This window comes from Passer domesticus, chromosome 21 (assembly GCF_036417665.1).
Source record: "Passer domesticus isolate bPasDom1 chromosome 21, bPasDom1.hap1, whole genome shotgun sequence".
NCBI classification, from domain to species: domain Eukaryota; kingdom Metazoa; phylum Chordata; class Aves; order Passeriformes; family Passeridae; genus Passer; species Passer domesticus.
This window is the reverse complement of record NC_087494.1, coordinates 1,872,196-1,897,078: the sequence shown is the minus strand read 5'-3', so window position 1 is coordinate 1,897,078 and position 24,883 is coordinate 1,872,196. Positions and strand designations below refer to the sequence as shown.

Sequence of the window (24,883 nt, the reverse complement as noted above, 5' to 3'; positions counted from 1 at the left end):
AACCGGAGCGCCCTTGTATCTCCGTGAGGGAAACCGGCCGCTCCGTGAGGGGAACTGGGGCGCCTTGCACGTCCATGAGGGGAACCGGCCCCTCCGTGAGGGGAACCGGGGCGCTTTGCACCGCCGTGAGGGGAACCGGCCCCTCCGTGCAGGGAATCGGTGCGCCTTGTATCTCCGTGAGGGGAACCGACCCCTCCGTGAGAGGAACCGGGGCGTCTTGCACCGCCGTGAGGGGACTGGCTTCTCCGTGAGGGGAACCGAGCCTGCCGTGACCGCCGTGCACCTCCGTGAGCGCAACCGGGAACGAGCCCCGGCCGGCCCCTCTGTGAGGGGATCCGGCAGTGAGCCCAGTCCGGAGTTATCTCCGTGAGGGGAACCGAAATGGGACTTGCAAAATGTGAAATATATCAGGATTATTTTAAATTAGAATGTTTTTTCATGTAAAGTCTTTGTATGCTTTCAAACCTAATCAGCAAGAAAGGAGACATAATGAGTGGGAAGACAGCAGCTAGCAGCCCTTAGTCAAGACATATGGGAACTAACAAGCTTTAGGGATGTAGTAAATAAAAATGTTGATGTGTGTGTGTGTGTATACATTGATAATTTGGCAAAGGACTCGAGGGCTGTATATCCTACAGCTGAACTATCTTCATTATAATACTTAAGATCATGCCTAAGGGTCAAAAAGACCTTGCCCAGGTGCAGACCCTTCCCCATTGCATGTGGAGAAGTTAGCTGGCAATTGGCTAACTTGTATGGAAATTACTAAATAATCTTAATAGAGGGGCTTACCTTGGAAGAAGACTAACTCTGAACTTCTGTAAATAATGGTGTGGAAAGTCCAGTGAGGCGTGTTGGATTTGTGGAAACCCACCAAGAATCCAGGCTTGTGCAAATAATATCTCTCTCAAGTGTGTAATTATTGGCTTGTTGCACACCACATAATAAATCTGATTTTGAGGACAACAGGATGGAATTGCCTTGAGGAGAACACCTGGATATCCAGGCTACACCAGGAGAAAGCAGCTCCATCCCTCCTCACACTTCTTGTTCCACTCTGAACAGAACCATTCCAGGTTGTTTTTGCTATGTGAAGATGCCCTGAGGAGCAAGCCTGCCCCAGGACCAGATCTTCCACCAGCCAGTGACCCAGAAACTTTACAGATCCATGAAAATGCAGCCTGCCACATGCTGTGCACGTTCCTCCTTTTTCCCCCTCGTTTTTCATCTTTCATACAGCCTTTCATAGCATCACATTTCTGTTCACGTGCATGAACTATACACTCACACATCTTTTCAGTGTAAAGGCCATGTATGTATCAGTATGGATGGATGTCCAGAATAACCATTAATTAGCAGTAACATACATCAGCAGATGATGCAGAAGAAAGGGAGAGAGCAGCCTCGATGCAGACCACCTCCAGTACAAGCTACCATCAGCATTATGTATTTTAACAGTGTGCATTAAAGGAAAATACAGTGCTGAAGTCACCATCCCTGGAAATGTTCAAAAAACTTGTGGATGTGGCACTTGGGGACATGGTTTAGTGGTGACCTTGGCAGTGCTGCATTAATGATCTAAAAGGGCTTTTCCAACCTTTATAATTCTGACCCTATAAAACGCGAGAAGGAAAGGAGGAGGGGATACCAAATTTCCATCTTTGGTGTTAAATTTTAAAGAAAGAAAACGCTGCTAACACTTTTCAGTTAATTCACCATATCTGAAGGCATGAGAGAGCAGGGCCCACTGGGTCTGCCTGCAGCTGAAGGGCACTAATGAGCAGCTATTACTTATTTGGCTAAATCCTGTAACCCGAGTCTTCGTGGTGCACACAGGAGACGGGTGAATGCTGCTGGGCAAGAGCCTCGAGCAGCCACACTAAAGATTTGATGAAATGCTCCTATTATGATACTTTGCAGCCTGCACAAGTTACAGGTTACCTGATCCTCTGCTGTACCTGAGCCTCATTGTTGCAGCTTTTAATAACTGAATATCCAGACGACCTTTAAAGGTGCCTTTGAGGAAAGAACTGACAAGAGTCGGTATTCCCAGCTCAAAATGGGCAACAAGCAAACCATTTTCACTCAGGAGCAACTGGATGCATATCAGGTATAAAGCAAACTGAATGGCTCTTTGGGCAGGACGTTGAATAATGGCAAAGGTGTTGTTGGGTTTTTTAAAAAAACATCTTTTAAAAATTAGTAAGCAGAAGTACTGAATTGCAGCAAAGATTTTAGGAACGTAGTTTGATTTTTACATCAAAAGGAAGGGTTATAAGATATGTCTAATTTTATGCCAAAAAGAAATCTTAATGTTTACACATGTACTACAGTATAACTTCTTTTAAGTCACTGCATGGGAAAAGTTTGGGCCAGTGCGTGCTAAAAACTGTCATTTCGTGTTATACTTTTTCTTATTTCATAGGACTGCACATTTTTCACAAGGAAAGAAATTTTGAGGTGAGTCTTCTGTATGCATGTTGTGAATAAAGGGCAGAGATTGCTGTAAAGGCAGGTTGCATATGGGATAAGGTATTTAAAAAATAATTTAAAATTTATTTACACAAATTTAAAGTGATACTTTGGGGCAATCTGAGCATTTTTGTTGCCTTTTTTAAAATTTACAAACCTTATCCTAAACTGAGTCAGAATTCTAAATTTTGTATTAATGTTCCTCTTTATTTATTAGAAATAAATGTAATTAATTACATCTTAGTGGCAGCGACATCCACGGTTCTCTCACATGGTTTTCAGACAGATGCTGCAAAGCGTGCTGTTATTCTGTGGAATACTTTGCTGGTTTATGAAAACTTTAATGATTGTGTCAAGTTTTCTTCATGTTTTCTTGTAAACAATTCCACTGCTGCTCCAAGACGCATTTTTCCCGAGCCTCAATGAACTCCCTATTTAATCTCTGGCCAAAGGATCAGGTGGGACTCGCTGAAAACATGAACTTGTTCTCCTCTCGTAAGGGCTTGGCTGCATGTCCTGTGTAAGGTTTTCACCTAACAGTTTATAATGAAGCTTTGTATTTTTCACCATTACACTATGTTGCTTCTTTTAACAACAGTTGTTCCAACAAAAACATTCTGTTACTTAGTGACTGATCTCCGTCTGCTAATGGATGCAAAGCGTGAAAAACGAGGTGGGAAAGCAAACCACCTTGTTGTCGGAAGTCTCAAGAGCCAACAAGCCTTTCTGTCTGTCGCAGGCTGTTTCACAGGTACCGAGATCTGGCCCCGCAGCTCGTTCCCCTTGACTACGCGCACAAACCGGCCGTGACGCTCCCCTACGAGCTCATCGGCAGCATGCCAGAGCTCAAGGTACCGAGCACACCACTCCAGTGACACGTTTCATCTACCCTTTCTGAATAATTCATCCCGGACTAATTGCTGGGAGGCTGCCAGAGAAATAAATTTGGGCTGTCAAAGGGAAAAGTCTTTCTGGAAGCTTCTAGTAGTTCCCAGAAAACACGCTGAACCAGCGCAAAGGTTGAACAGGTGTGGCTGTGCCTGCTTCTGACACAGCATTAGACAAGAACTGAAAGGCAGAAAGGGGAGAAATTGCCAAAAAAAATAATCTCACTCCCCTTGCCTTAGCAGCACTGGTATCAGTGCTAGCAAGGATGACCTTCCCTTGCTCCTGTGCTGTTTCCCAGGACAACCCATTCCGGCAGCGCATAGCGGAGGTGTTCTCAGAGCACGGCGACGGCAATATGACTTTGGATGATTTTTTGGACATGTTTTCTGTGCTAAGTGAAATGGCTCCCCGGGACTTGAAAGCTTATTACGCTTTTAAAATTTATGGTGAGTGAGACATGCATAAAAAGTAAGTGGGGAGATCCTGCAGCTTCATGTAGGGCTGCAAAATCCTCACTTTGTCAGCATATTGAATTCTAGTTACCATTTAACTGCACTTGAATGTTTGATCTCCCTCCTCTAAAAACTTCTGCTTTTCTTTATCCTTTTGTCTCTAATTTATCTGATGTTAAGATTTACTACCAAATTTACAACTTGAAATTATCTGCAGTTTTCAAGAGCTGATAAACATTTAAAAATATTTCTGTCTGAGGGGCTGCTTGGAAAAGTACAGCACAGGGGATTTGGCTCCCCATGAATCTGTGGGGTGGATTTGGGAGGGGGAGGCAGGGAAGCACACTGCAGGCTTTTTTTCTCCAAGGACAAATGTAAAGATTTTTTTTTTTAATGTACCATTTAGTTTCTTTATGATCAGCTAAAGACAACGTATCAAACCAACACAATCTTGCTGGAATGATTTAATGATGGCTAGGCTATGTTTAGCCATTAATCTACTTACAGTTGTTACCCTTATGTATGAAGATGAGAAATTAAGAGATTTTTATTTTGTAACTCATTTCTTTTACAAAGAGATAGAGGTAACTTCATTTCTGATTTGAGAGTTCTACTGATAAAAATCCATCACAGCCTGGGAACTAAACTTTTCTATTGAGTCTTGGCAAACAACCATGTAAGATGCTGACTTTTATCACTTTAAATTAACTTTGTCTCCTTTGTCAGACTTCAACAATGATGATTACATATGCAAATCAGATCTAGAGAAAACTGTTAACAAATTAACCCGAAACGAACTGACCCCGGAAGAAGTCAGCCTGGTGTGTGAAAAGGTGATTTACGAGGCTGATGTGGACAATGATGGCAAGCTGTCCCTGGCAGACTTTCAGCATATGATCATACGAGCTCCAGATTTCCTCAGGTAATATTTGCTTTTAATTTCTAGCACAAAATTCTCTTCGTTTCCTTGTCAAAAGCCTCTAAAGTGTGTGTTTACATCTCCTCACCACTCTTCTGTGGCAGGTTCTAGCAGAGCTGCCCACTGCAAACACAAAAATAGATGCTTGGAAAAGCCTGGAGGCTTCTTGACTTGCTTTTGAACTTCCAAAGTACTTTTTACATGATAGAAGGTCCTTGTAACTGAAGAAGTTCATAGTAGCACTTAGGCTGCATTGATAAATGTATGAGATTTGCTCACTCAATGCTTAACCTAGTGTTAATGTAGTTTCTGATGCACATCTTACACACTCAAAACAGCACTCAAATCTTGCAAAATTTAATTAATGTACCCCATCTATGCAAATGCTTTGAAAAATAAAGTTTCTCATTTATCAGAGTCCTACAATTAACTGTAGTAAATCCTTTAAACAGTGATGATAAGTGATCATGACTTCTTTTTTTTTAACAGCACCTTTCATATTCGAATCTGAATCTAGTCAGCCACAGGACAGGAATGCTTCTGGGACTTTCAACAACTATTACTTCACCTGAGATTACCAGCCATGAGAGCACAAGATGAGAGGGGCAAAGAGGACAACTTCTGGTAACTGAACCATTCAGAGAACTGTCTTTTCTTTATCTCTTTAAAAGGAACAATTCATTAAGCTCTTCATTAGGATTTCCCTGTAATTTAACAAAATGTCTACACCCCACCCTGAGAGCAAACCTGGCCTGGACAGTCAGAAGGGAAATACTTTTTTTGAAGTTCAGATACCACCAGGAAGTAAAGAAACTTGTATCAAACTATAACCTCTAAAAATTCACCCCAAAATGCCTTAACCAGTAAAAAAAACCCTTTAGTTTCAAAAACATAAATAACTCCACTGATTATTTATGGTCTTAATAAATGGTCCAATGAATCAATTCCTGAAGTATTCTCCCACAGTGCAGGATTTACAATGAAAAAGTCAGCGTAGTTTAGAGACAAAAGAGTCTACCCCAGGTCCTTTCCCTCTTCTCCATTTTCAGAAATTCCCTATTTTCCACACCCACCAGGGTCCCTACGCACAAAGGATGAACAGGACTGAAAACTGAAGTCTGTAAAATTCTCTTTTCATAAGAAGTTTATTTATGCAGTGCTTAGGGTCCTGTACAAGAGAGTAAAAACAGACATACTGTAATAAACAACAGTTTTGTTTTAATACAAACATGAAAATCAATGAGAAGTGTTTAAGAAAGCAGTTGTAATGTGGGAAGGGTGGCAGCCAAAAGCCATCATTTGAAAAATACAATTTACAGTTATTTTTACAAATGTTGGGGTGCATTAAATTCCCTTCAAAACAAAGTCCCAACTCACACTCAATGCAGAGCAGGGGATTCCTGCAGAAAGGCTGGAGAGAGCAGTTAACCAGCCAGTTACCTTTACTAACCACAGAAACTCCAGATCAGAGAAGGATGGGTCAGGGAATAAGGCAGCCTGGAACACTCAGACTGCAGTTACCATTCACATTCCTTTGAACAGATCTTTAATTAAGCTAGAAATGAAGACACAAGTTAAGTCATCATTCTTCCCCAAGCCCCTACAACTTCTACAAGCACAAAGGAGCCCATCCTCATGCAGCTGTTTCTGTATTCCCCTGGCAAGTCCAAGAGAACAAGAAATCATGGCAGTTTTGAGCATGATCATCAGCCAAACACACACCACAACAACCCCTTAGCAATCATCAGGGAGATGATCAGCATCTCACAGGAAAGGAGAGACCTAATAATTTGCAGCAGCAGTAAAGAGACTTACAATAATCCATAGGATTTATAAATCTGAGGCTGGAAGTCTGATGCTGGCATAAGGTTCTGATGTCAGGAAACGTGAGCTGTGCCTGTCAGCACGGGACAAAGATAACACAGGTGTTAAAAAAGTGTTAGAACAGCAGCTCCACCATTTACTGAGAGACTGACAGGCCTCCACCACTGCAACCAGCCTCAAAAATAAGGTCAACCACAGAATTCCATGATACTCACTAAAATAAGGGAATTTGAGGACATGCTCAAAAATGGGTTTGTTTCTCTACAAAACAAATGTTAATCAATTACTTGACATTTTAGTGGTATTTAGACACTGAGAATGTGTAGTAAGCACAGTTAGTTTTGCAGACCTACTTCAATTCCTCAGTTTTATAAGTTTTGTACCCAATTTCTGATTTTTTCCTCCTTAGTTCAAGAAAGCTTAGACACAAGTAGATTATGTATGTATTTACAGAGTACCTCTCTGACAATTGCATTTTCCATTACATTCATACTTAATAAACACAGTAATTGAATGATGTGATGGAAACATACTGTACTTCTCTAGATTTGAAGCCTGTGTTTAGTGACACATAGCTAAGCCCATGTGCAGTGCAGTGTCTTTAACCCTTTCCTCTCTTACACTTGCATTTTAGGTTCCATGCTGCTTACACAGATTTAGTACCTGTGTAGAGCCTTCATACCAGGTACAGTGATGACAGTAGTCACAGTAACTGCATGAGACTTCCTGAGATCAAGCAAAAATGTTGTTGTTCACAAACCCAACCATTTCAAAGGAAATAATGTTATAATTAGGTACATAAACACATACAACAACCAGCATAAACAGAAGGTATTCACATACAAAGAATTCTGAATGCAAGAGTAACTTCAGATTTAGAAAATGAGTGAAAAATCACAATACCATCCTTCATGTTTTACCCACTTGTAAATGAATATGGTTTGCTTTCCCATCTTGGGATGAGTTATTGATAAAGTCCACAGGCAAGAACCAGCATCATGGCAGACCCATGGTATCAAGTCAGATAAACACCAATTTTTCCAGTCACTCTGAAAAACAAATCTGGCTCAGCATCTGGCTGTATTGAGCACAACACAGATGCAAGACAATCCACAGTTATTACTACGCCAGAAGCAAATTGTTACAGAGTTATGCAGGAAATTCAGCCTGTCTTACCACTGCCCCAGTTGTGCCTCAGTCATTTATTGAAGCACACACAAACTCTTTAAAAACATCCTTAGCTCAAGACAGAGGTGCTGCTTGTCCAGGCTACAGGTCTGTGTTAACTACACTCTGTCTAGAAGCCTCCTCAGTAACTTAACATGGTTTTATCCTACAATTACATCTATGTATAAATCCACTACAGGGCACTTTCATCAAGTCCTCATGCTAAAAAGCCACAAGTAAACAAAGAACCAAACCATCATAAGGTTCTGGTTAGAGGAAAGCTTTAATCAGGACAGAGATCATCTAAATGCATCTAAAATGCATTTCTATAAACCAGCAACTTACAGAGTGAAATCTTTTTCCATTTTGGAACAGGCAGTGTTCTTGTTGGGCTCAATTGCATGCTGCAGATTTATAAAGTTTAATTGTGAATCCAGCAGATGTTTAACCACAGCAACACTTTTAGCACTACTCTGAGGCCCAGAGTTCCATACCACAAACTTGAAGAAAACAAAACTGGTGAGTAAATTCCACAACTTCAAAATCAACTAGGATTTTACCCTTAATTGCAGCTGTCAATGTAAACAAAGCATGTTTCAGTTGCAGCCAGCTGCAGGGCACAGCTGGTGCATTCACTGGGTCAGCTACAGCATTGCTGCACCCCCTGGGCAGCAGCAGAGGCTGACACTGCTCCTGTCAGTGCAGTCAGGCCTGCAGCCCTGCCCTGTGAGCAGCACCCACGAGGAGCTGTGCTTGGCTCTGCCCTGCACACACGGCACGTACAGGGCTGGCTTTGTGGGAAGGAGTGACACAGCCTGCTGGGGGAGGCTGGGCTGCCTGGCACGAGCTGGGAGCAGGCTGATGCTGCAGTGATCCACCCAGCAAGGCCAGCCCCAGCACAAGAGTCTCTTCTCACAACGTGTTCTGATGTGCAACATTTATCTGCACACGTGAGCAAGTGTGCTTGGGAACACACGACTGGGAGCAGTGCAGCACGTTTCCTTGTCATGATTTCAAACTACCAACTCTGTCATGATGGGTCTGGAGTCATTCCCAGCTGGAGAGTGGTGAAGCCACCCACTGCAAGGTGACAGGTTTTGTGTAAGTGCCCCTGCCTGACCCTGGTTCTCCAAGAGCAGATGACAGATCATCTGTACAGGACTCAGTGTAGCAATCACTCCTGTTAAACACGTCTGAATGTCTGGAGTACTTAATTAAGCACAGTCAAGTCTAACGTGGATGAATTACCAATGGTAAGGACCCTTTCTATGTACAGCACACATTCTTTTTTTAAAAAAATAGATTCCTTTGAGGAGAATTTTTTTAAAACATCAATTGTACTTGTGGATTGTCTAGAGTAACACAGCTGAGTAAGAGACAGGCAGATGAAGGAGCTTCTCTGTAGTATTTAAGAGGTGGAGCTGCAGAAAGCTCCTTTGTAGCTCCTGGGAAGGCATCAGCCTGCACTGCTCACCTTGGTGCATTTCTGGGATGGTCTCATGCCACTACTCAGTGTGCAGCTACACACTGGATATGCACATGTACCCCCTATGCATACCTGTACTTCATTAACAGTGGCCTTTAATTTTGATCACAACTTCATCTTTCTAAACTGGATACGTGACAGATACGAATGAAGACCGAAGCCATGGTGCTGCATCCCAGGTCACACGTGATCTGTTCTTCCTCTGCTAGACAATACACATGCCCAGTGGCAATCTGACAAAAATAAACTTGTTTCATCTCCAAAACTGAAGAGTCAGACAATTACCAAAATAAGCCATTTCTTATTCGGATGGTCACAGAGTGACAAGGTATGTTGGGAGCACTAAGTCCACAGGAAGAGGAAACCTCACTTAGCACAGGCACAGTCCAGCTCAGATTAAGGCCGTGTCCCTCACAGAAGAACACATCGGAAAAAGCTGCTTTTCTTTTGCTGGTCTTGTGTGATTTTGACTCCCTGGTTGCTGCCTTGAGGGCTATTGCCTTCCTGAAGATGGAAAGAATATCCAGTTACTTATTTATACTTAACACATTCTTCCATCCATGCTTCATCTGGTCACTCTTAACCAAGCCTGACACACACAAGAACCTTTCCCACAATCAGTAAGAAGCTTCACTCATTTATCTCAGTCTTACACCAGCCATGACAAAAACTGCAGAACTGCATCTGCAGCTTTTGGCATCAGCCAGCTCACACTGTGCCTATGCCTCATCTTCCATCAACTCAAAGACAGCTGAGAATAAAAACCAGTAAATTACATGTATGGCTCCTGCTGGAAGGCTGAGGAATCATCAGCAAGACCCAAAATATCCCATTGCATCAGTTTGTGTCTGGTCACATAAGGGTGGAAATATCAGTAAGAGCAGAAAGAGCCTTCATTAGCTTCATTTCATATTCCTTAAGGAACAATCCAACATCACTGGGCATTTATTTGTTCTAAAAAGACAACCCAGTTGTTGCTCAGGATACTCGTGCAATAACCATTAATTCTTTACCTATTCTTAAAGAGTTTGAAGTTTCTACTCTGAAGTATGATGTCTGCCTCCTCTATCTCTAACTCATGTGATTTTCAGACTGCAAGAGTGAGAACTATCATTAAACTGCTCCACCCCCAACTGGCTTTTGATAAAACAAGTAACATTTTATTTAGAAAACCTCAACCATTGCAGCTAATTCTTGAAATGCAGAGACAGCCAACATCAGAGCACAGCCTGACAAACTAAAAAAACATTTCTGGAACTTTCAGGGATCCTTCATAAAAGAGACTATGACACATTTTTTATACACTGTGAAACAATTCTTGCAATGTAGCTTTTGATTTGCTTTTTTTTCCTATTTAAATCCAGCATGGATGACATCAAAGTTACTCACCAACTTCTTGTCCATTTTTGCTTTGATATCTCTTGCAAGAGTGAAAAATGCCTGTGACAAGGCAAACAGTTGAGTGTTACAGGGTATAAAATATTTTCTAACAGTTTTGCATAGCAATAAGCTGCCTTCCCAAGTTTTGACATGCTATACAAGAACGTTAGGTTTTCAGTATTTTCCCCTCTGCTCCAGGTTTTAATGCTCCTTCTCTGGCTTCACAACCTTCTTTTGAGCCCCAAAGCCTCAGTGCCACCCCCAGCCAGGGTGTGAGCTGCAGGGCAGTGCTGAGCAGTGCTCTGTGGTACCCAGCAGTGCAGTTCTGCAACTGCCCACGCTGCTGGTTTGCACAGAGAGGACAAGAAATACAGGAGAAAGGCATCAGTACTTACATTCTCTATGTTTATATTTGCTTTTGCACTGGTCTCCATGAATTTAATCCCGAAACTTGCAGCGAGCTGAACAAAAGCAGATTGCACGTGAGTTGAACAGTTGCAGGAACAGCTCCAAACACAGCCCTGGGCACAGCATCTGTCCCTGCTGCCACCAGTCCGTGGAGCTGGGGATTTACTCATGCAGGACAATTTGTAAAAATCAGGAACTAAATCCCATTGCAGCTGGCATCTGTTCTCACTGGCTCTGCTCGGCTTTTACACTCTGCACACATTTTAACTTGCTCTTTTTTGTTTGTTTCTTGCATAGATACCTTGTCAGTGTCATAACAACCACAGCACAGAAAACAACTCTGCCTCGACTCAGTAACACCCGAGATCACAAAAGACAACCCCATCTACCTTGTCTCAGTGGCTTTCAGCCAAAACAGACATTTTCTCCATGTCCAACTCCAGCATCCTTTTAGAGCAGCCCCATTCATGCCTTGCTGTCAATTATCTGTCACATAATTGACAAGAATTGACAAGAATCAGATAATTGACAAGCTTATCTGTCAGATAATTGACACAGGTTCTGCTCTTGATCCCAGGGGGGAAAAGCACTGCCATGGCAGCCTGGGGAAGGTTCAGTCATCCCCTCAGGAACACCACTGGGGTACCACGTGCACACAAGCAGCAGGGCAGGTCTGAGACTCTGAAAAGCCTAAATCAAAATACATCACAGCCACGGCACTCACCTTCTCCCCTTGCTCTCTGGAGACTTGTCTTTTGTCATTTGCATCACATTTGTTCCCCAGGATCATTTTTTCAACATCTGGAGAGGCGTGCTGAGACAAACACAGACCAGAAACTTGGGCTTGGCTTTGGTAGATAAACATTGTCAGACAGGTGAGGCACCCACTGAGTGCCCCACACAGAGATGCCAGTCCTGAGAATCTTCCACACATTTCCAGGCTCCCCCAACCCTTCTTCCCAGCATGTAACCTGCTCCATGGCACTTCTTGGATCAATTGTTGTGGCAGGAAATTGTCACATTAAGTGCCCTCAGAGCACAGGGGCTACAGCCCTCACAACAAATCACCATCAGCCAAGGCATTCCAGAGGCTATTACTGATTTCCATCCACTTATCTTCCAAGTACCCTGCACCACACGACAAAATGTAACGCCCCTGAAGCAGTTCAGAGGAAGAAATGACACCTTTAACAGTCAGCAATGAGTAAAGAGAGAAATTACCTCCTCGATATTCCTCACCCAGTTCCGAATATTTTCAAAAGACTTTTCATTGGTGATGTCATACACTAGCATAATGCCCTAAAGATAAAGAAAAATGTTTCAGCAGGAGTTCAAGGCTGATCCACAGCAGAGAGGAGCAGCTCCACAGTGGCTGTTTGTAACAACTGGTTCCCAGCTAACGGCAGTGAGATAAGGTGCAGGACATGTATTTATGGAGTGAAACTTTGGAGGAAGCTGCCTTTGCAAAGCCCCAGGTTGTCCCAAGGTGGGAAATGGATTGGTGGAGCTCTCAGGGCCTGACAGAACGCCCACAGTCTGCATCCACATGTAAACTCTGAGACAAGAAAAGCTGACTTAGAAATACTACAGAATAGAATAGATATTGAGAGAGAAATGGAGCTAGAAATACTACAGAATAGAATAGATTTGAGAGAGAAATGGAGCTAGAAATACTATAGAATAGAATAGATTTGAGAGAGAAATGGAGCTAGAAAAGTTTCAAAAGATGGCCTTGTAAATAAGACCAGATACTTTGGAGAAGTAGAACTGTGAAAGATGCATTGCAGTGGGACCTATGGGGGCAGTTTTAGATGATTGGTTTTAAGGTATCTGCAGCACGGTGTGGCAAAAAGATTGATAAGCCAAGGAACACTTATAGTGCATTGTAATTAGGAAACAGTTGGCTTCTGACTGTGACGGCGTGAATTATAACATCTGTATTGTCTCACCCTTTTCACGAGACAGAAAACGGAATACAAGTTTTTAAAACGCCTCTCAGTTACCCCATCTCTAGGCCAAGACAATCCAGCGCGCCAGCAGAGCTCCAGCAGCACCGGAGCGGAGCAGAGCTGGCGTGCAGCCAGCACAGCCCCGGCACGGCCCCAGCACGGCCCCGGCTGAGCCCCGGCACGGCCCCGCTCAGGCCCGGCACCGCCCCGGCACGGCCCCGCTCAGGCCCGGCACGGCCCCGGCACGGCCCCGGCACGGCCCCGGCTGAGCCCCGGCACGGCCCCGGCACGGCCCCGGCAGAGCCCCGGCTGTGCCCCGCTCAGGCCCCTACCATGGCTCCGCGGTAGTAGGCGGTGGTGATGGTCCGGAACCGCTCCTGCCCGGCCGTGTCCCTGCAACACACACACAAAGTGGGGCTCACGCTGCGGCCAACGCCACCGCGAGCCTTACATAAGTGTGAGCCGGCCTTCAGAGCACTAAAAACTGCTTTTTGGGTTCTACCACCCCATAAAGCACTGGGCAGCAAGGAGGAGAAGCGGCTCATCCCCACGCACAGCGGCACAGGAGCCTCACCAGATCTGCAGCTTGATCCTCTTGCCATCGAGCTCTATCGTTCTGATCTTGAAGTCGATTCCTGAAAGGAAAACCAGTTACTTTACTCAGTCCCGCCCAAAGGCCCAGCCCAGCGGCTCTGCCCTCAATCCCGCTGCCCGCCGTCCCGTCCCCGAGCTCGCTCCCGGCCCCGGGGGCTCGGGCCGGGCGGAGCAGCCCCTCACGGCCCCGCACCAGACCCGCCCCGGGCGCTCCCGGGGGCTCGGGCCGGGCAGAGCCGCTCCCGGCCCCGCGCCAGCCCCAGCCCCGCCCCGGCAGCGAGCGCGGCCGAGCCCCGAGCCCCGCGGCGCTCACCGATGGTGGAGATGAAGGTGGCGTTGAAGGCGTCCTCGGAGAAGCGGAACAGCGCGCAGGTCTTGCCCACGCCCGAGTCGCCGATCAGCAGCAGCTTGAACAGGTAGTCGTAGGTCTTCGCCATGTTGGTGGGCGCCGGCCCCGCCCACCACACGCTCATTGGCTCAGCGCGGCGGAGAGCGCACGGAGCCGGCGCGCCATTGGCGGGCGGCCTTGACACGGGCGCAAGCGGCGCTGCGATTGGCTGCCGCCCCCACCGCCGGCGTTTCGTCATTTCCGGCACGGAGGGGCGTGGCAGGGCGTGGCAGTGACGTCACTCCCGTACCTGCCCGCAGCATGACGTCACGCCCCCCCCGCAGCACAAAAACCCGCAGAGAGCTCGGTTCTGTGAGAAATCGTTTAATGAGGAGTGACAGCTGCCCGGGCGCAGCTTCCACTGGGTTTATACCAAAGGAAAGGAACCGTGAGCGCGGCGGGGGCTCCCCGGAGCCGGCTGTGGCTGCGCCGCTCATAACTTAATTGGCTTTTCCAGGATAGGAGAGAGGAGCAGGGCAGGGCTGCGGCCGGCTGCGCCCCTCATATACAGTTCAGCTCGTTCAGCGTCTGGTCCAGTGTCTGGTGCAAGCCCAGGTTCTCCTCTTTGGCTTGAGCGAGTTTTTCTGGTGAGAAAGTAGAAAACCACAAGATTTATATCACATTTTTTACAGCCTTTTCTCTTTAAATAAAACCTGGGGTAGCTTACCTTCGTATTTAAGACACCTTTACATCTGTATCATCAAAACGGGGCCAATTTTTTGTAATTGCTGTCATTAAGGGAGGTTTTTGGGCACGTCTCATGGAATGTGGACAGCCTGTGTTTTACTGTGTCATTTACAGGCCACATCCTGCTGGGTTTTCCTTGAACTGAGAGGTTTTTAACCAGGCTGGTGGAGCACGAGTAGGCACTGAGTGCACTCAAAGCTTCTCGCTGACTAAAGGGAACACTAAAATTCATTTTTTGGCCAGAGGCAGGTCCTGCCCCATGCTGACCCTGACTTGCCCAGCCCCACATGAGGAGCTGAATGTGCTTTTGGTGTCACCACCAGTGTATTTGAGCTGATCTACGCAGAAGTAAACCCTGCAAGATGAAAAGGTAGAGGTGTCATGTTTTATTGAGCTCAGTTCCCACAGAGGTGGAAGTGGCACAGGAGTGACAGGGATTACAGGCAAGGAAAGCTTGAGAAAACACAGTGAGTGGGAGCCCCCCACGCAGGGGCAGGTCACAAAGAGGTCATGTCGTTGAGGGCATGGTCGAGCTCCTCACTGATGGCTTTGTACTTCAGCTTCTGGGCATAGAGCTCATCTGTCAGGCCAGCAAGAAATGCAGAGGAGAGGCCACAGGAGGAGAACGGAGACAGCAAAAGGCAACAGCAGCCAAAGCAGTTGGGGAGGAAAACAAAAGAAGAAAACAGAGGTGTAGTTGAGTATCAGAAGGAAAGCAAAACACCCACAAAGCTGCCTGGTCAGCTTTTCATGTGAACTTGTTGTCTTTTTGTAATCTCACAATTATTTTCCAGTAAGGAGATTAAACAGGGTGGGGATCTTGAGCCCTTGAGTCCCTCCATCTGTTAGTTGGCCAAAATCAGGTCATTGTTGCCAATTTTATGGAACAAAACCTTTTTCAGGAGAATTTCCACCACACAGGGCCAGGTGGACACATCACACCCATCTACCAATACGCTGCTGTTCTTTCCCAGTAAATCCACCACCCCTCCTGGAATTTATCTGATTTGAAACGGACCACGTTTAAAGAAACTTGACTCATTCCATACCTTCCAGGTCATCAATAGACTTTTCCAGTTTGGCAACAGTTCTCTCTGCAAATTCTGCACGAGTTTCAGCCTAAAAAAGTTGAAAAAGCATCACTGGATGCTCCCAGAAAGATTATGCCCAAAGATGCATCCATGGTGGGGATGGTCAAACTTACTTCTTTCAGCTTGTCAGAGAGAATCTTGATTTCTTCCTCATATTTATCTTCTTTTTCCGAGTACTGTGAAAACAATAAACACTCTTTAAAGGAAGTTGTAGCAACAATAATAAATGTTTATTAAACTGTGACCTATTTATAAGCACTCTTCCTTTTACAACAGCTGCAAACACCATTTCCGTGCTCTCCTGCAGACCTTCAGGATTGTTTGGGCAGAACTGATGGAGTGGTATCCACAGGCAGGCAGGTAAAACCTCCCATTTGTTTTGTATTTCTGGTTTATTTCTATGAATTCTGTTTTCAGGTTTTGGCTTTGCCCATATCCTTTCGTTTACTGAAAGAACCAACCTTTTCAGATTGAGCTTCCAAAGATTTCAGGTTGTTTGTGACGTTCTTCAACTCCTCTTCCAGGTCACTACATTTACTAGAAGGGCAAAACAGAAGTATGAATTACTAGTGTTCCTGTTATGATTTGGAGGAGTGTAAAAAACACAGGGGAGGAAGTAATTAAGTCTGAAAGAAGAAAACCAGGTAGATAGTGTACCAACAAACTTTTCTACAAGTCCTAACTACATGCCTGCCTACCAGGAGATTTTTAAAATGAAATGTAGTGTTGATTTTTCCTGTGTTCTAAAAAGTTACTCACACTTCAGACACCTCTGCACGCTCCTCAGCTCTTTCCAGTTCACCCTCCAAAATAACCAGTTTACGGGCAACCTGTAAAGAGACAACAGCCAGCTCTCAGGCCAGTGTGCACATCACTGAACCACAGCAGGCTTGGGTTGGGAGGGACCTCAAAAATCATCTATTTCCACCCCCTGCCACAGGCTGGGGCAGTTTCTTTACAGATTTCAAAAAGCACTCAGAAGTACTCTGCTCCTGCTTCCTCTGGAGTAAGGAAGTTAGGTTGAAGCACACACCCACAGATGGAACAGCCCAGTTAGTCACATTTTGCAGTATTTTTAGCATTAGGTACCCAAGATGCTGCAAATCACTATTCAAATTCCTTCCTGCTGGCAATGTTCCAAGGTTGATGCATCACCCAGCTGAACTGAACATAGGCACTAAATGAAGAGCAATGTTTTTGACATGGCTCTCCTGTACATTTCACCATTTCCTTCTCCCTTTTACCTCCTCATACTTGCGGTCGGCTTCTTCAGCAATGTGCTTGGCCTCCTTCAACTGCATTTCCTGAATTTCCATTTTCTCTTCATCTTTCATTGCTCTGTTCTCAATAACCTTCATTCCTCTGCAAAAGTCAAAGCATGTTTAACGTAGAAGCATTTTGGCACTTGTATCTCAACTTCACAAAGTGGAATTTGATATTTGTAACCTAAAAGTGGCCCATTATGAGCATCGTGTTCCTCAAGGCTAATGCAATTACCCAATCAAGCTTGTAAGAAAGTTTCAAGTCTCTGACCTGCAGTAGCACATGCAGATACTAAACGACACTGGAATATTTTATTCATATATATTTTTTTCTTAACACCAGAAAATAAAAAAGGAGCGTACCTCTCGCTTTCATCTGCTGCTTTCTCAGCCTCCTCCAGCTTCTGCAGGGCTGTGGCCAGTCGTTCCTGGGCACGATCCAGCTCCTCTTCCACGAGCTGGATGCGTCTGTTCAGAGCTGCCACCTCGCCCTCAGCCTGCGTGGACAGGAGCCAGGGTGGGTTACACAGGATTGCTGCTGGCCAACGCTCCCAGCTCCTTTCCTTCCAGCCACAGCAGCATCTCCCCGGGACAGCCCAGTGCAGGCCAGCTCAGGGGCCCTTCTGCCTCTGCTTTTTTGTTTGCTTAAACTCTGGCATCTCAGGAATGTCAAGGTATGGAGTGCGGTGCCTGTCCTTTCTTTTTTTAATGGCACTTATCATTCCTGCCACACAAAAAGGAGCTCTACAGGACTGCGAGTGGATTGGGGTATTTTTGGAGCACTTCACAGGGCTGCATCTATCCAAACTTTAAAAATGAACCATTTCCATGATGGCTTAGGTCCAAACCCTCCACCGCTGGTTGCTCTGCCCTTGGTTTCAGTGACAGCCTGCCACAGCTCAGTGTGAAGCTGCAGCCAGCTCCTGATCCATCCTGGCTCCCCAGCCTGCAGATGCTGGAGAACCTTCATGGGCAGCTGGGCACAGTGGGCTCAGCATGGCAGTCAGGCTTTTTTGGGACAAAATTAGTTAACTGTGCTTCCTGCGGTACTTAAGGAATTAGGCAGGATGCATTTCTCAGTAATAAGATCTGTTTGTGTGTTACTGAACAAACTGCACAGGAACTGGAACACCATTAATGTATAAAAAATAGACTAGTTAATAAATGGAAGAGATTGCTGGGAGAAGTGCTTGATACAGACAACATGGACAAACTGGTGTCCATAAATATGTGTTTATTAAGATTCAGCTCCTTTAATTTCCTTTAATTGCTTGCTTTTGAAGGAAAATAGAGCCCTGCTTTAGTAACTGCCAGGCTTGTTCACTGTATTGTCCCCCAACCTAAGGAGGATTGCCATATAAAGATTCACTTTTTTTTCCTCCAAAACACTTTTACAGAATATAGACCCTGGAGGGGCGACTGTTTTATGCTTTATGTTAAAATACTTTGGGGAAAAAAAAAGCCCGTTTTGCTGCAGCTTAGCAAATTTGGTCAGTGACCACTCCTAAGCTGCAGGAAGTGGTTTCCATTCACTTCTGAGCCATCTTGGAAAGGAGTTCAGTGGCTGATCCAAATGGAAGCCGACCCAGGATTCCTCTAGTCATAAATTATCCAACATTTCGTCTGTTTTTACCCAGTGCAGTGTTTAACTTCCTGATTTACACGCAAGGCATCAATCACGTACAAAACTGGCATCTGTTGTGTGGCAGCAACTCCTTCCACTAGACAGGGCACTTCTAAATCACATTTTAATTCAGCCAGATTCCAAAGTTATGGAGCCAGGGCCACTGGGAATCTGGGGTGAGCCTGGCTCCACCTCTCCCAGCAGCAGCCCGCAGTCCTTATACGGTAAAACTAACTCGCTGACATGTGATAAAATAGCAGGAAGATGCCGGGAAGGCTGATCGCACACAAATCTAAGTGAAACCAGCTGTCCAACCCCGGGAGAGCCGCACGCTAGCGAAGAATTCGCATTTTTTTCTGTGCAAACCAGGACGGAAAGTTATTTTCCAGCAGTTCGGACATTTCCCAGCTGTGCAGAAGCCAGCGGCGCGGCGGGAACTCCCCGCTCCGTGTCGTGCAGCGCTTTTGCCTCATTAAACAGCCATTTCCTACTCAACTCTCACCCGCTCCCCAGCGCCCATGGGTGCTCGGAAGCCTTTTCCGCAGGAACGGGCCCCAAAGCGCGAGAAGCGAGCGGCCGCCGCCGCGCCCGGCTCCCCGCGGGCCGTGCCGTGCCGTGCCGGGCCGTGCCGTGCCGTGCCGTGCCGGGCCGTGCCGTGCCGTGCCGGGCCGGGCGCGGCGCTGCGGCAGCGCCCGCGGGCGGGCAGTGCGGAGCGGAGCGGAGCAGCGCGGGGACAGCCGAGGGATGCAGGCAGCCGGCGGGGAAGAGCCGGGCGCGCCGCAGCGAGAGAGAGCCAGAGACAGGAAGGAAGGAGAGCGACCGAGAGAGGCGAGCAGGCAGCCCGGGCGGTCTCACTTTCTCCCGCAGGTCCCGTTCCAGGTCCAGCTCGCGCTGGAGGACCTGCGCGCGGTCCTCCGCCTCATCGGCCTGTTGCTGCAGGCACTGGATCTTCCTCTTGACGGCCTCCAGGGAGCTCGGCGCGGCCATGGGCGCGGCGCGGGCGGCGGGCAGCGCGCTCGGCTGCTGCACGTGGCGGGCCCGCGCCTTTCAATGGCCCGCTGACGTCACGCGGCTGGAGGTGGAGGTGGTGACGTCAGCGCTGAGGAGCGGGACGGGCGCGCCCCGAGCGGCCCCGCCCGGCCCGGCCCGGCTCGGCTCGGCTCGGCTCGGTTCGGTTCCGTTTGGCACGGTATGCCGCGGGGGATGCTGCCCCGCAGCCGCGCCCGCAAAGGAGAGGCTTTCACCCGGCTGGCCGCGCTCCGCCACTGCCACGGCGCGGCGGGTGTGGCGGCCAGCCCGCACCGGCCTTTAGCCCCGGCGCGGGGATGGAGGCAAAGGGCATCCTCCTGCCGCGGCGCCGTCCTGCTGCCGTCCCGCTCTCCTTCAAAAGGCACCGTTTTGTTCCGTTCTGTTAAAGGAGATTCCGCCTTTCCCAGAGAACCCCCAGCAGGTCCCCCCCGCTCCGGGCACCCACCGAGCCTCAAGTGGCAGCTCTCGGTGCCAACAGCCCCGCTCCCTTCAGCACAGGGGAGACGAGATTAAAACTCTCTAACCCCGCCTTTCTGTCCCCCGCCTAAATGCATACAAAATACACCGAGCACAGGTACAGGCAAGCGTTAGCCGTGGATACGTACATCAGTGGCCTTCTTCTCAGCCTGCTCCAGTTTTTCCTGAGCATCTTTAAGAGCCTCTGAGTATTTGTCCAGCTCATCTTCAGTTCCTTTCAGCTTCTTCTGCAGAGCTACCAGCTCATCCTCTACCTTTCAAAAGAAAAAAATCCTCGAAGTGAGCATACTGATGTAGTATCAGTTACAGTTTAATATGATAAAACTACTGTTTACTATTAGTTGTAACCCATTACAGCATACAAAAAGCCACAGAAGACCAGGTCAAAGTTCTGCTAGTGACAGCAGTCTGAGAATGACTGGTAGCAATTACCAGGAAGAATCATTAAAAACATGTCATCCTTGAACAACACTGCCTGCCACCACACACAATCTGGTTTACTGGTGTAAGCCCTTTCTCACCTCACTTTTTTTTTTTTTTTTTTTGACACCCTGCAGCAGTTTTGCAGCATAATCATAGATGTTTTTAAATTGTGTGCTTTTAGTGTTTGTTGGAACACTATTACCTGGTGATTTTTCAGGAAACTATTCAATTCCTGTACAGCTGAAAAAAATAGTGCTCCTTCCTTAGTGATCTTTGTGTGTGCTTCAGGACACTTCACCCCCAGTGAGGTGCTCTGGAGGTGGGAGGGAGCAGGGCTGGCCTTGCTCTAGGCGGGGCTCGCTGCCCTCGGGAGGTCCCTTCCACCCTGAATTATTCTCTAACTGTGGCCCAACATGATAAGCTCCCCTGCACGATGAGGCTCAGACTCCTCCTCACCATATAAATCCATATTGTTCACCAGAATGGTGCTATTTATAACCTGCTGGGAGGCTGTTCAGTGACAAACTGTCTCATGCTCCCTCAAGAATTCACATTATCAAAGGCCTGCTGCTGATAAGGGTGGGCCTGCAAGCCCATCTGCTTCGTCCTTTGATTTACAACACAAACCAGCTCAGTCTGTTGAGACAGTGATTTATCCACTTAGCTCCACCTTCACAGAAATTTACTCTATGAAAACAGTTTGTATTTTGATGAACTTCCTTCATTTTAGGTTCACTGCTAGTTTTACAGACATTTTTGGTAGCGTGCTAGTCTGGAATGTTGTCGTGTTGCAGAGAATAACCAGACATTGTGAGAGAACTGCAAACCTTGGATGTTCTAACCGAGGGACACTGAGCAGCATGAAGCAGATGCTGGCTTTTTGTATGAATTTTAGAGTAACTATTTGAGTACTGTGCCCACATTAAAAAGGAAGCTGAAAATTTTGAGGCAATTTAGAAAAGAGGAGTAAGATGAAAGATTTATTTTTCTAAAGAAGAAGAAATATTAGGTCAGATGAATGCTTATAACATATTAGAGCAGTGTGGAAGATGTAGAAGCAGCCAAATTTAGAGAACGTAAAAGGGAAATATGTGGTACTTTTACAAGAAGTGCTGTAAAAAATTGAATGCACTCAGCTAACATTTCAAGATCATTCTGGAAATACTAAAGCTCAAATAGGACAGAGACACCCAGAATAAAGACATTGAAAAGCAAAAGAATATGAAAATGTTATCGTCAGAATTCAGTTAAAAGAACAGCATTCAAATTAAGATACTTTCCATTATTCTTGACACAAAAAATAAGAGAACATATCTCCTGTTGAGTCTCAGCTGGTACCTCTAAGGGGCACTCTCTGCACCAAGAACTTGAAGTGAACTTTATTAATTCATTTCAAGGACAGGCTTAATTAATGTTTAGACACAGCCAACTCTATTAGCACTATTCCTACAGGTGTCAGGGTTTACAGCTTTGATTTAAAATATGTAAAGGCCTTTTGCATGGAATCAAAGCATGAGAAATTTAGGACAATTATGTAAGATTCAAGAAAACTTAGACAAAGTACTGTTAATAATCTGTGGATGATGTTAATTTTGGAAAGACTGAGATGGCTGAGAAGTTACAGCCTAGTCCTGGCTGTAGAAGTGTAACAAAAAGGCAAAAAACTTCAAAAGAAGATTAACAGAAAACTGACTTCAAATTATTTTGCTTTCTGAATCAGAACATTGCCACACAGTATTTTGTTACAGTTATTTCCACAGCACACACACAGCCAGTGATTTTATTTCCACTTACCTGCTTGCATTTGTCCTCAGCTGCCTTCTTATCCGTCTCAGCCTGCTCTGCTCTGTCAATGGCGTTCTCCTTGTCTAACTTCAACATCTGCATCTTTTTCTTGATAGCTTCCATTTTTGCTCAAGGGCAGGCTGGATCTATCACGCAACTAAAAGAATCTTGTTATTAAAATTTCAGATTTTTAACAGCTTGGACAGAGAAAGAAGTTGCACCCAGGCAAGTCACAGGGAAAATGAGCTACAAGTGGTTTTAGAGGGCTTTAAACCCAGAGCCCCCTGGACAAAACCCAGATCTATTGGCCTCTTCTCCGGTGCTCCATCCACAGCCTTTCTAAGGAATGAGCTGGAACAGACTCACTAGAGGAATCTTCACCACTCCATCTCCTTATTTGGGTCCTGTTTTCTTAAAGAGAAAACTGTTTCCATTTTTAAGCTCCTGACAGAAGCAAAAGTGTTGACATATGAACACATGCTTGAAGAAAAGCTGATTAGCTCCCCTTTGTGTGTGCAGAGCAATTAACCAACCCAGCAGATCTTGGGGATGGCCTGCCTTCCTGGAGTAAAGGCATGAGGCTGATGAAGGGAAGGATCTCTTTACGTTACTCTAAAATAAATCCAGACATAAATAAATAAATTTTTAAAAATCTATGCTTAAGAGGTGGCTAAATTTAAGTTCTAAAAAGATGCAGGATATGAGACAGCAGAGATTTTTGCTGTAAAAATAAGCACTGGTGTTAAGGAACTAGCTATAATGTGTGATAGTATAATGCATAACAGAACTCAAATTTAGATGTCAAGTTCAGGCTCAAGGCAAACTCAGTGAGTTTGAATGCCTGTCCTTGAAATTTCCATCACTAAGTACTTGGGGAACTGAACAACACCTGAAGTTGCAGTTTTATGAGCACTTTAAATTATTCCTTCTGCTGTATGAAGCAGTCACCTTCACTCAGGGAAGAGCAGGCTCTGGGGACGACAGGAGTATCTCCACTGGCAGAGGACACCAAGCAGAGCATCCAACAGCCCCAGAATGAGCTCTGCTTCCTTCTGCAGCTCTGTGAAACACGTGCCCAAAACCATTCCATCCCTTCACCAGCTCTTGCTGAGCCTCACAGCCCCACACAGCCTTGTCCTGACTGCTCTGACGTTCTGAGATTCAGATGCACGGCACCTTCCAGGGCAGCCTGGCAGCACTTTCTGACTTCGCTACCCTGGCACCTGCACAAAGCCATGGAATACACTGAGACGGGTCCCACAGGGGTCATCAATTCCAACTCCTGGCTCTGCACAGGTAGCCCAACAATCCCACCCCGTGCCTGAGAGCGTTGCCCGAACACTCCTGGAGCTGTGGCAGCCTTGGGTCCCTTCCCTGGGCAATATGTCCAGTGCCCAGCCACCCTCTGGGGAAGAGCCTTTTCCTGATGTCCACCCTTCACATTCCTGGTTCTTTGCCCAGTCCAGGTCCCGTTGAGCACACGCTGCCCTTCCCTGCTCAGTTCTGCCCTGTCGCCTGCAGCCTGAGCTCCCTGCACAGCCCCTCTGCCCAAGCATCCCAGCCATGAGGGCACCACACCCAGAACCTCCCCATCCTCTGGGGCTGAGCTGGCACAGCACTGAAAAGCCTTTGGGAGAGGCTTTTAAGGAAAAATCTGCCCTTTATTGAGCTAAACATGGTGGTAGAGTGGACATGAAGTCGACATCAGCACAATGCCGGTGGCTGGGATAGAGTTAATTTCCTTGCCAGTGGCTGGTACGGGGCTGTGTTTTGGATTTGTTGTGAACGCAGGGTTGAGAATATAGTGATGCTTTTGTTATTGCTGAGCTTGCACAGAGCCAAGGCCTTTCCTGCCACTTACGGGACCGTGCTGGGGGTGCCTGAGAGACTGGGAGGGGACACAGCCAGGATATTCCAGACCGTCTGATATCACTCAGGATATAAACCGGGACAAGGAGGAACAAATGGGGGATTTCTGGAGTGACGGCATTTGTCTTTCCATGCCACCATTCCATGGGATGGGACCCTGTTCTCCTTCGTTTCCCCTATTAAACTTTCTTTCAACCCAGCAGTTCTCCAGCTTTTACCCTTCTGATTCTGATTCCCCTCGTGGCGAGCGAGTGGCTACGTGGTGCTTGGCAGCCAGGTGGGGTTAAAGCACGACAACGACGTGTTGTTGTTATTTAAATCAAAATGAATTATTTTGACGAAAACCCAGCCCGCCCCGCACCCCAAGATGGCTGCCGGGAGCCCTGAGGGGCGGTGCTGAGGCGGTGCCAAGATGGCGGCGCCCCGGACTGCGGCTCCTGGCGGGCTGTGGGGACGGGCCTGCCCCGCCCGGCCGGGCACCGCCGGCGGCGGCTCTGCTTCCTTTGTGTGCTTCTTTTACCCTTTCTTATTATTCTTTTTGTTTGTTTGTTTTTGTTTTAATATTAAAAAAAAATCGGAATTACTAACAGCTCTGGGTTCAGTTTTTGCTTGGAAACCAGTGCTGGCACTTGGTGTGAGCCCGTATCCCTCTGAACGCCTCACAAAATTAAATGTGCTTTTTCCAGGTGCCTCTGCAGCAAGGTGGCCC

The 24,883-nt window shown here is 46.5% G+C and overlaps 3 protein-coding genes across 8 annotated transcripts; 1 reads left to right on the top strand and 2 right to left on the bottom strand.

Moving 5' to 3' along the window:
- The first annotated feature begins 194 nt into the window (after nucleotides 1–194).
- CIB3 (calcium and integrin binding family member 3) lies at nucleotides 195–7,776 on the top strand. Of its 3 annotated transcripts, XM_064396691.1 has the most exons (6): nucleotides 195–2,110; nucleotides 2,426–2,460; nucleotides 3,212–3,323; nucleotides 3,659–3,806; nucleotides 4,539–4,734; nucleotides 5,221–7,776. In XM_064396691.1, exons 1-6 carry the CDS (start codon nucleotides 2,060–2,062, stop codon nucleotides 5,240–5,242), a joined length of 564 nt encoding a protein of 187 aa, XP_064252761.1. In that variant the 5' UTR covers nucleotides 195–2,059; the 3' UTR covers nucleotides 5,243–7,776. The 3 variants fall into 3 exon arrangements, with proteins under 3 accessions (XP_064252761.1, XP_064252762.1, XP_064252763.1); XM_064396693.1 differs by lacking the exon at nucleotides 2,426–2,460 and having other exon boundaries at nucleotides 199–2,110; XM_064396692.1 differs by lacking the exon at nucleotides 3,212–3,323 and having other exon boundaries at nucleotides 195–2,460.
- Nucleotides 5,858–14,012, bottom strand: RAB8A (RAB8A, member RAS oncogene family). The gene is made up of 8 exons (XM_064396690.1): nucleotides 13,853–14,012; nucleotides 13,520–13,580; nucleotides 13,278–13,338; nucleotides 12,218–12,295; nucleotides 11,721–11,810; nucleotides 10,984–11,049; nucleotides 10,598–10,648; nucleotides 5,858–9,712 (listed from the first exon to the last, which is right to left on the bottom strand). Exons 1-8 carry the CDS (start codon nucleotides 14,010–14,012, stop codon nucleotides 9,620–9,622), a joined length of 660 nt encoding a protein of 219 aa, XP_064252760.1. The 3' UTR covers nucleotides 5,858–9,619.
- Nucleotides 14,013–14,235: 223 nt separating this feature from the next.
- Nucleotides 14,236–24,568, bottom strand: TPM4 (tropomyosin 4). Of its 4 annotated transcripts, XM_064396686.1 has the most exons (10): nucleotides 24,393–24,568; nucleotides 22,315–22,462; nucleotides 20,226–20,351; nucleotides 17,331–17,464; nucleotides 16,950–17,067; nucleotides 16,465–16,535; nucleotides 16,167–16,242; nucleotides 15,819–15,881; nucleotides 15,664–15,733; nucleotides 14,236–14,511 (listed from the first exon to the last, which is right to left on the bottom strand). In XM_064396686.1, exons 2-10 carry the CDS (start codon nucleotides 22,426–22,428, stop codon nucleotides 14,429–14,431), a joined length of 855 nt encoding a protein of 284 aa, XP_064252756.1. In that variant the 5' UTR covers nucleotides 22,429–22,462; nucleotides 24,393–24,568; the 3' UTR covers nucleotides 14,236–14,428. The 4 variants fall into 4 exon arrangements, with proteins under 4 accessions (XP_064252756.1, XP_064252758.1, XP_064252757.1 ...); XM_064396687.1 differs by lacking the exons at nucleotides 14,236–14,511; nucleotides 24,393–24,568 and adding an exon at nucleotides 14,986–15,194 and having other exon boundaries at nucleotides 22,315–22,698; XM_064396688.1 differs by lacking the exons at nucleotides 20,226–20,351; nucleotides 22,315–22,462; nucleotides 24,393–24,568 and adding an exon at nucleotides 19,447–19,647.
- Nucleotides 24,569–24,883: the final 315 nt, after the last annotated feature.

Coding starts and splice junctions, on each gene's coding strand:
- CIB3 (XM_064396691.1), top strand. CDS start 2,060: ATGGGCAACAAGCAAACCATTTTCACTCAGGAGCAACTGGATGCATAT. Junction 2,461..3,211: donor ACAAGGAAAGAAATTTTGAG/GTGAGTCTTCTG, acceptor TGTCTGTCGCAG/GCTGTTTCACAGGTACCGAG. Junction 3,807..4,538: donor TTACGCTTTTAAAATTTATG/GTGAGTGAGACA, acceptor CTCCTTTGTCAG/ACTTCAACAATGATGATTAC.
- RAB8A (XM_064396690.1), bottom strand. CDS start 14,012: ATGAGCGTGTGGTGGGCGGGGCCGGCGCCCACCAACATGGCGAAGACC. Junction 12,296..13,277: donor CCTACTACCGCGGAGCCATG/GTAGGGGCCTGA, acceptor CTTTATCTTTAG/GGCATTATGCTAGTGTATGA. Junction 10,649..10,983: donor CAAATATAAACATAGAGAAT/GTAAGTACTGAT, acceptor GCCTTGTCACAG/GCATTTTTCACTCTTGCAAG.
- TPM4 (XM_064396686.1), bottom strand. CDS start 22,428: ATGGAAGCTATCAAGAAAAAGATGCAGATGTTGAAGTTAGACAAGGAG. Junction 17,068..17,330: donor GCAGCAGATGAAAGCGAGAG/GTACGCTCCTTT, acceptor TGACTTTTGCAG/AGGAATGAAGGTTATTGAGA. Junction 16,536..16,949: donor CCGACCGCAAGTATGAGGAG/GTAAAAGGGAGA, acceptor GTCTCTTTACAG/GTTGCCCGTAAACTGGTTAT.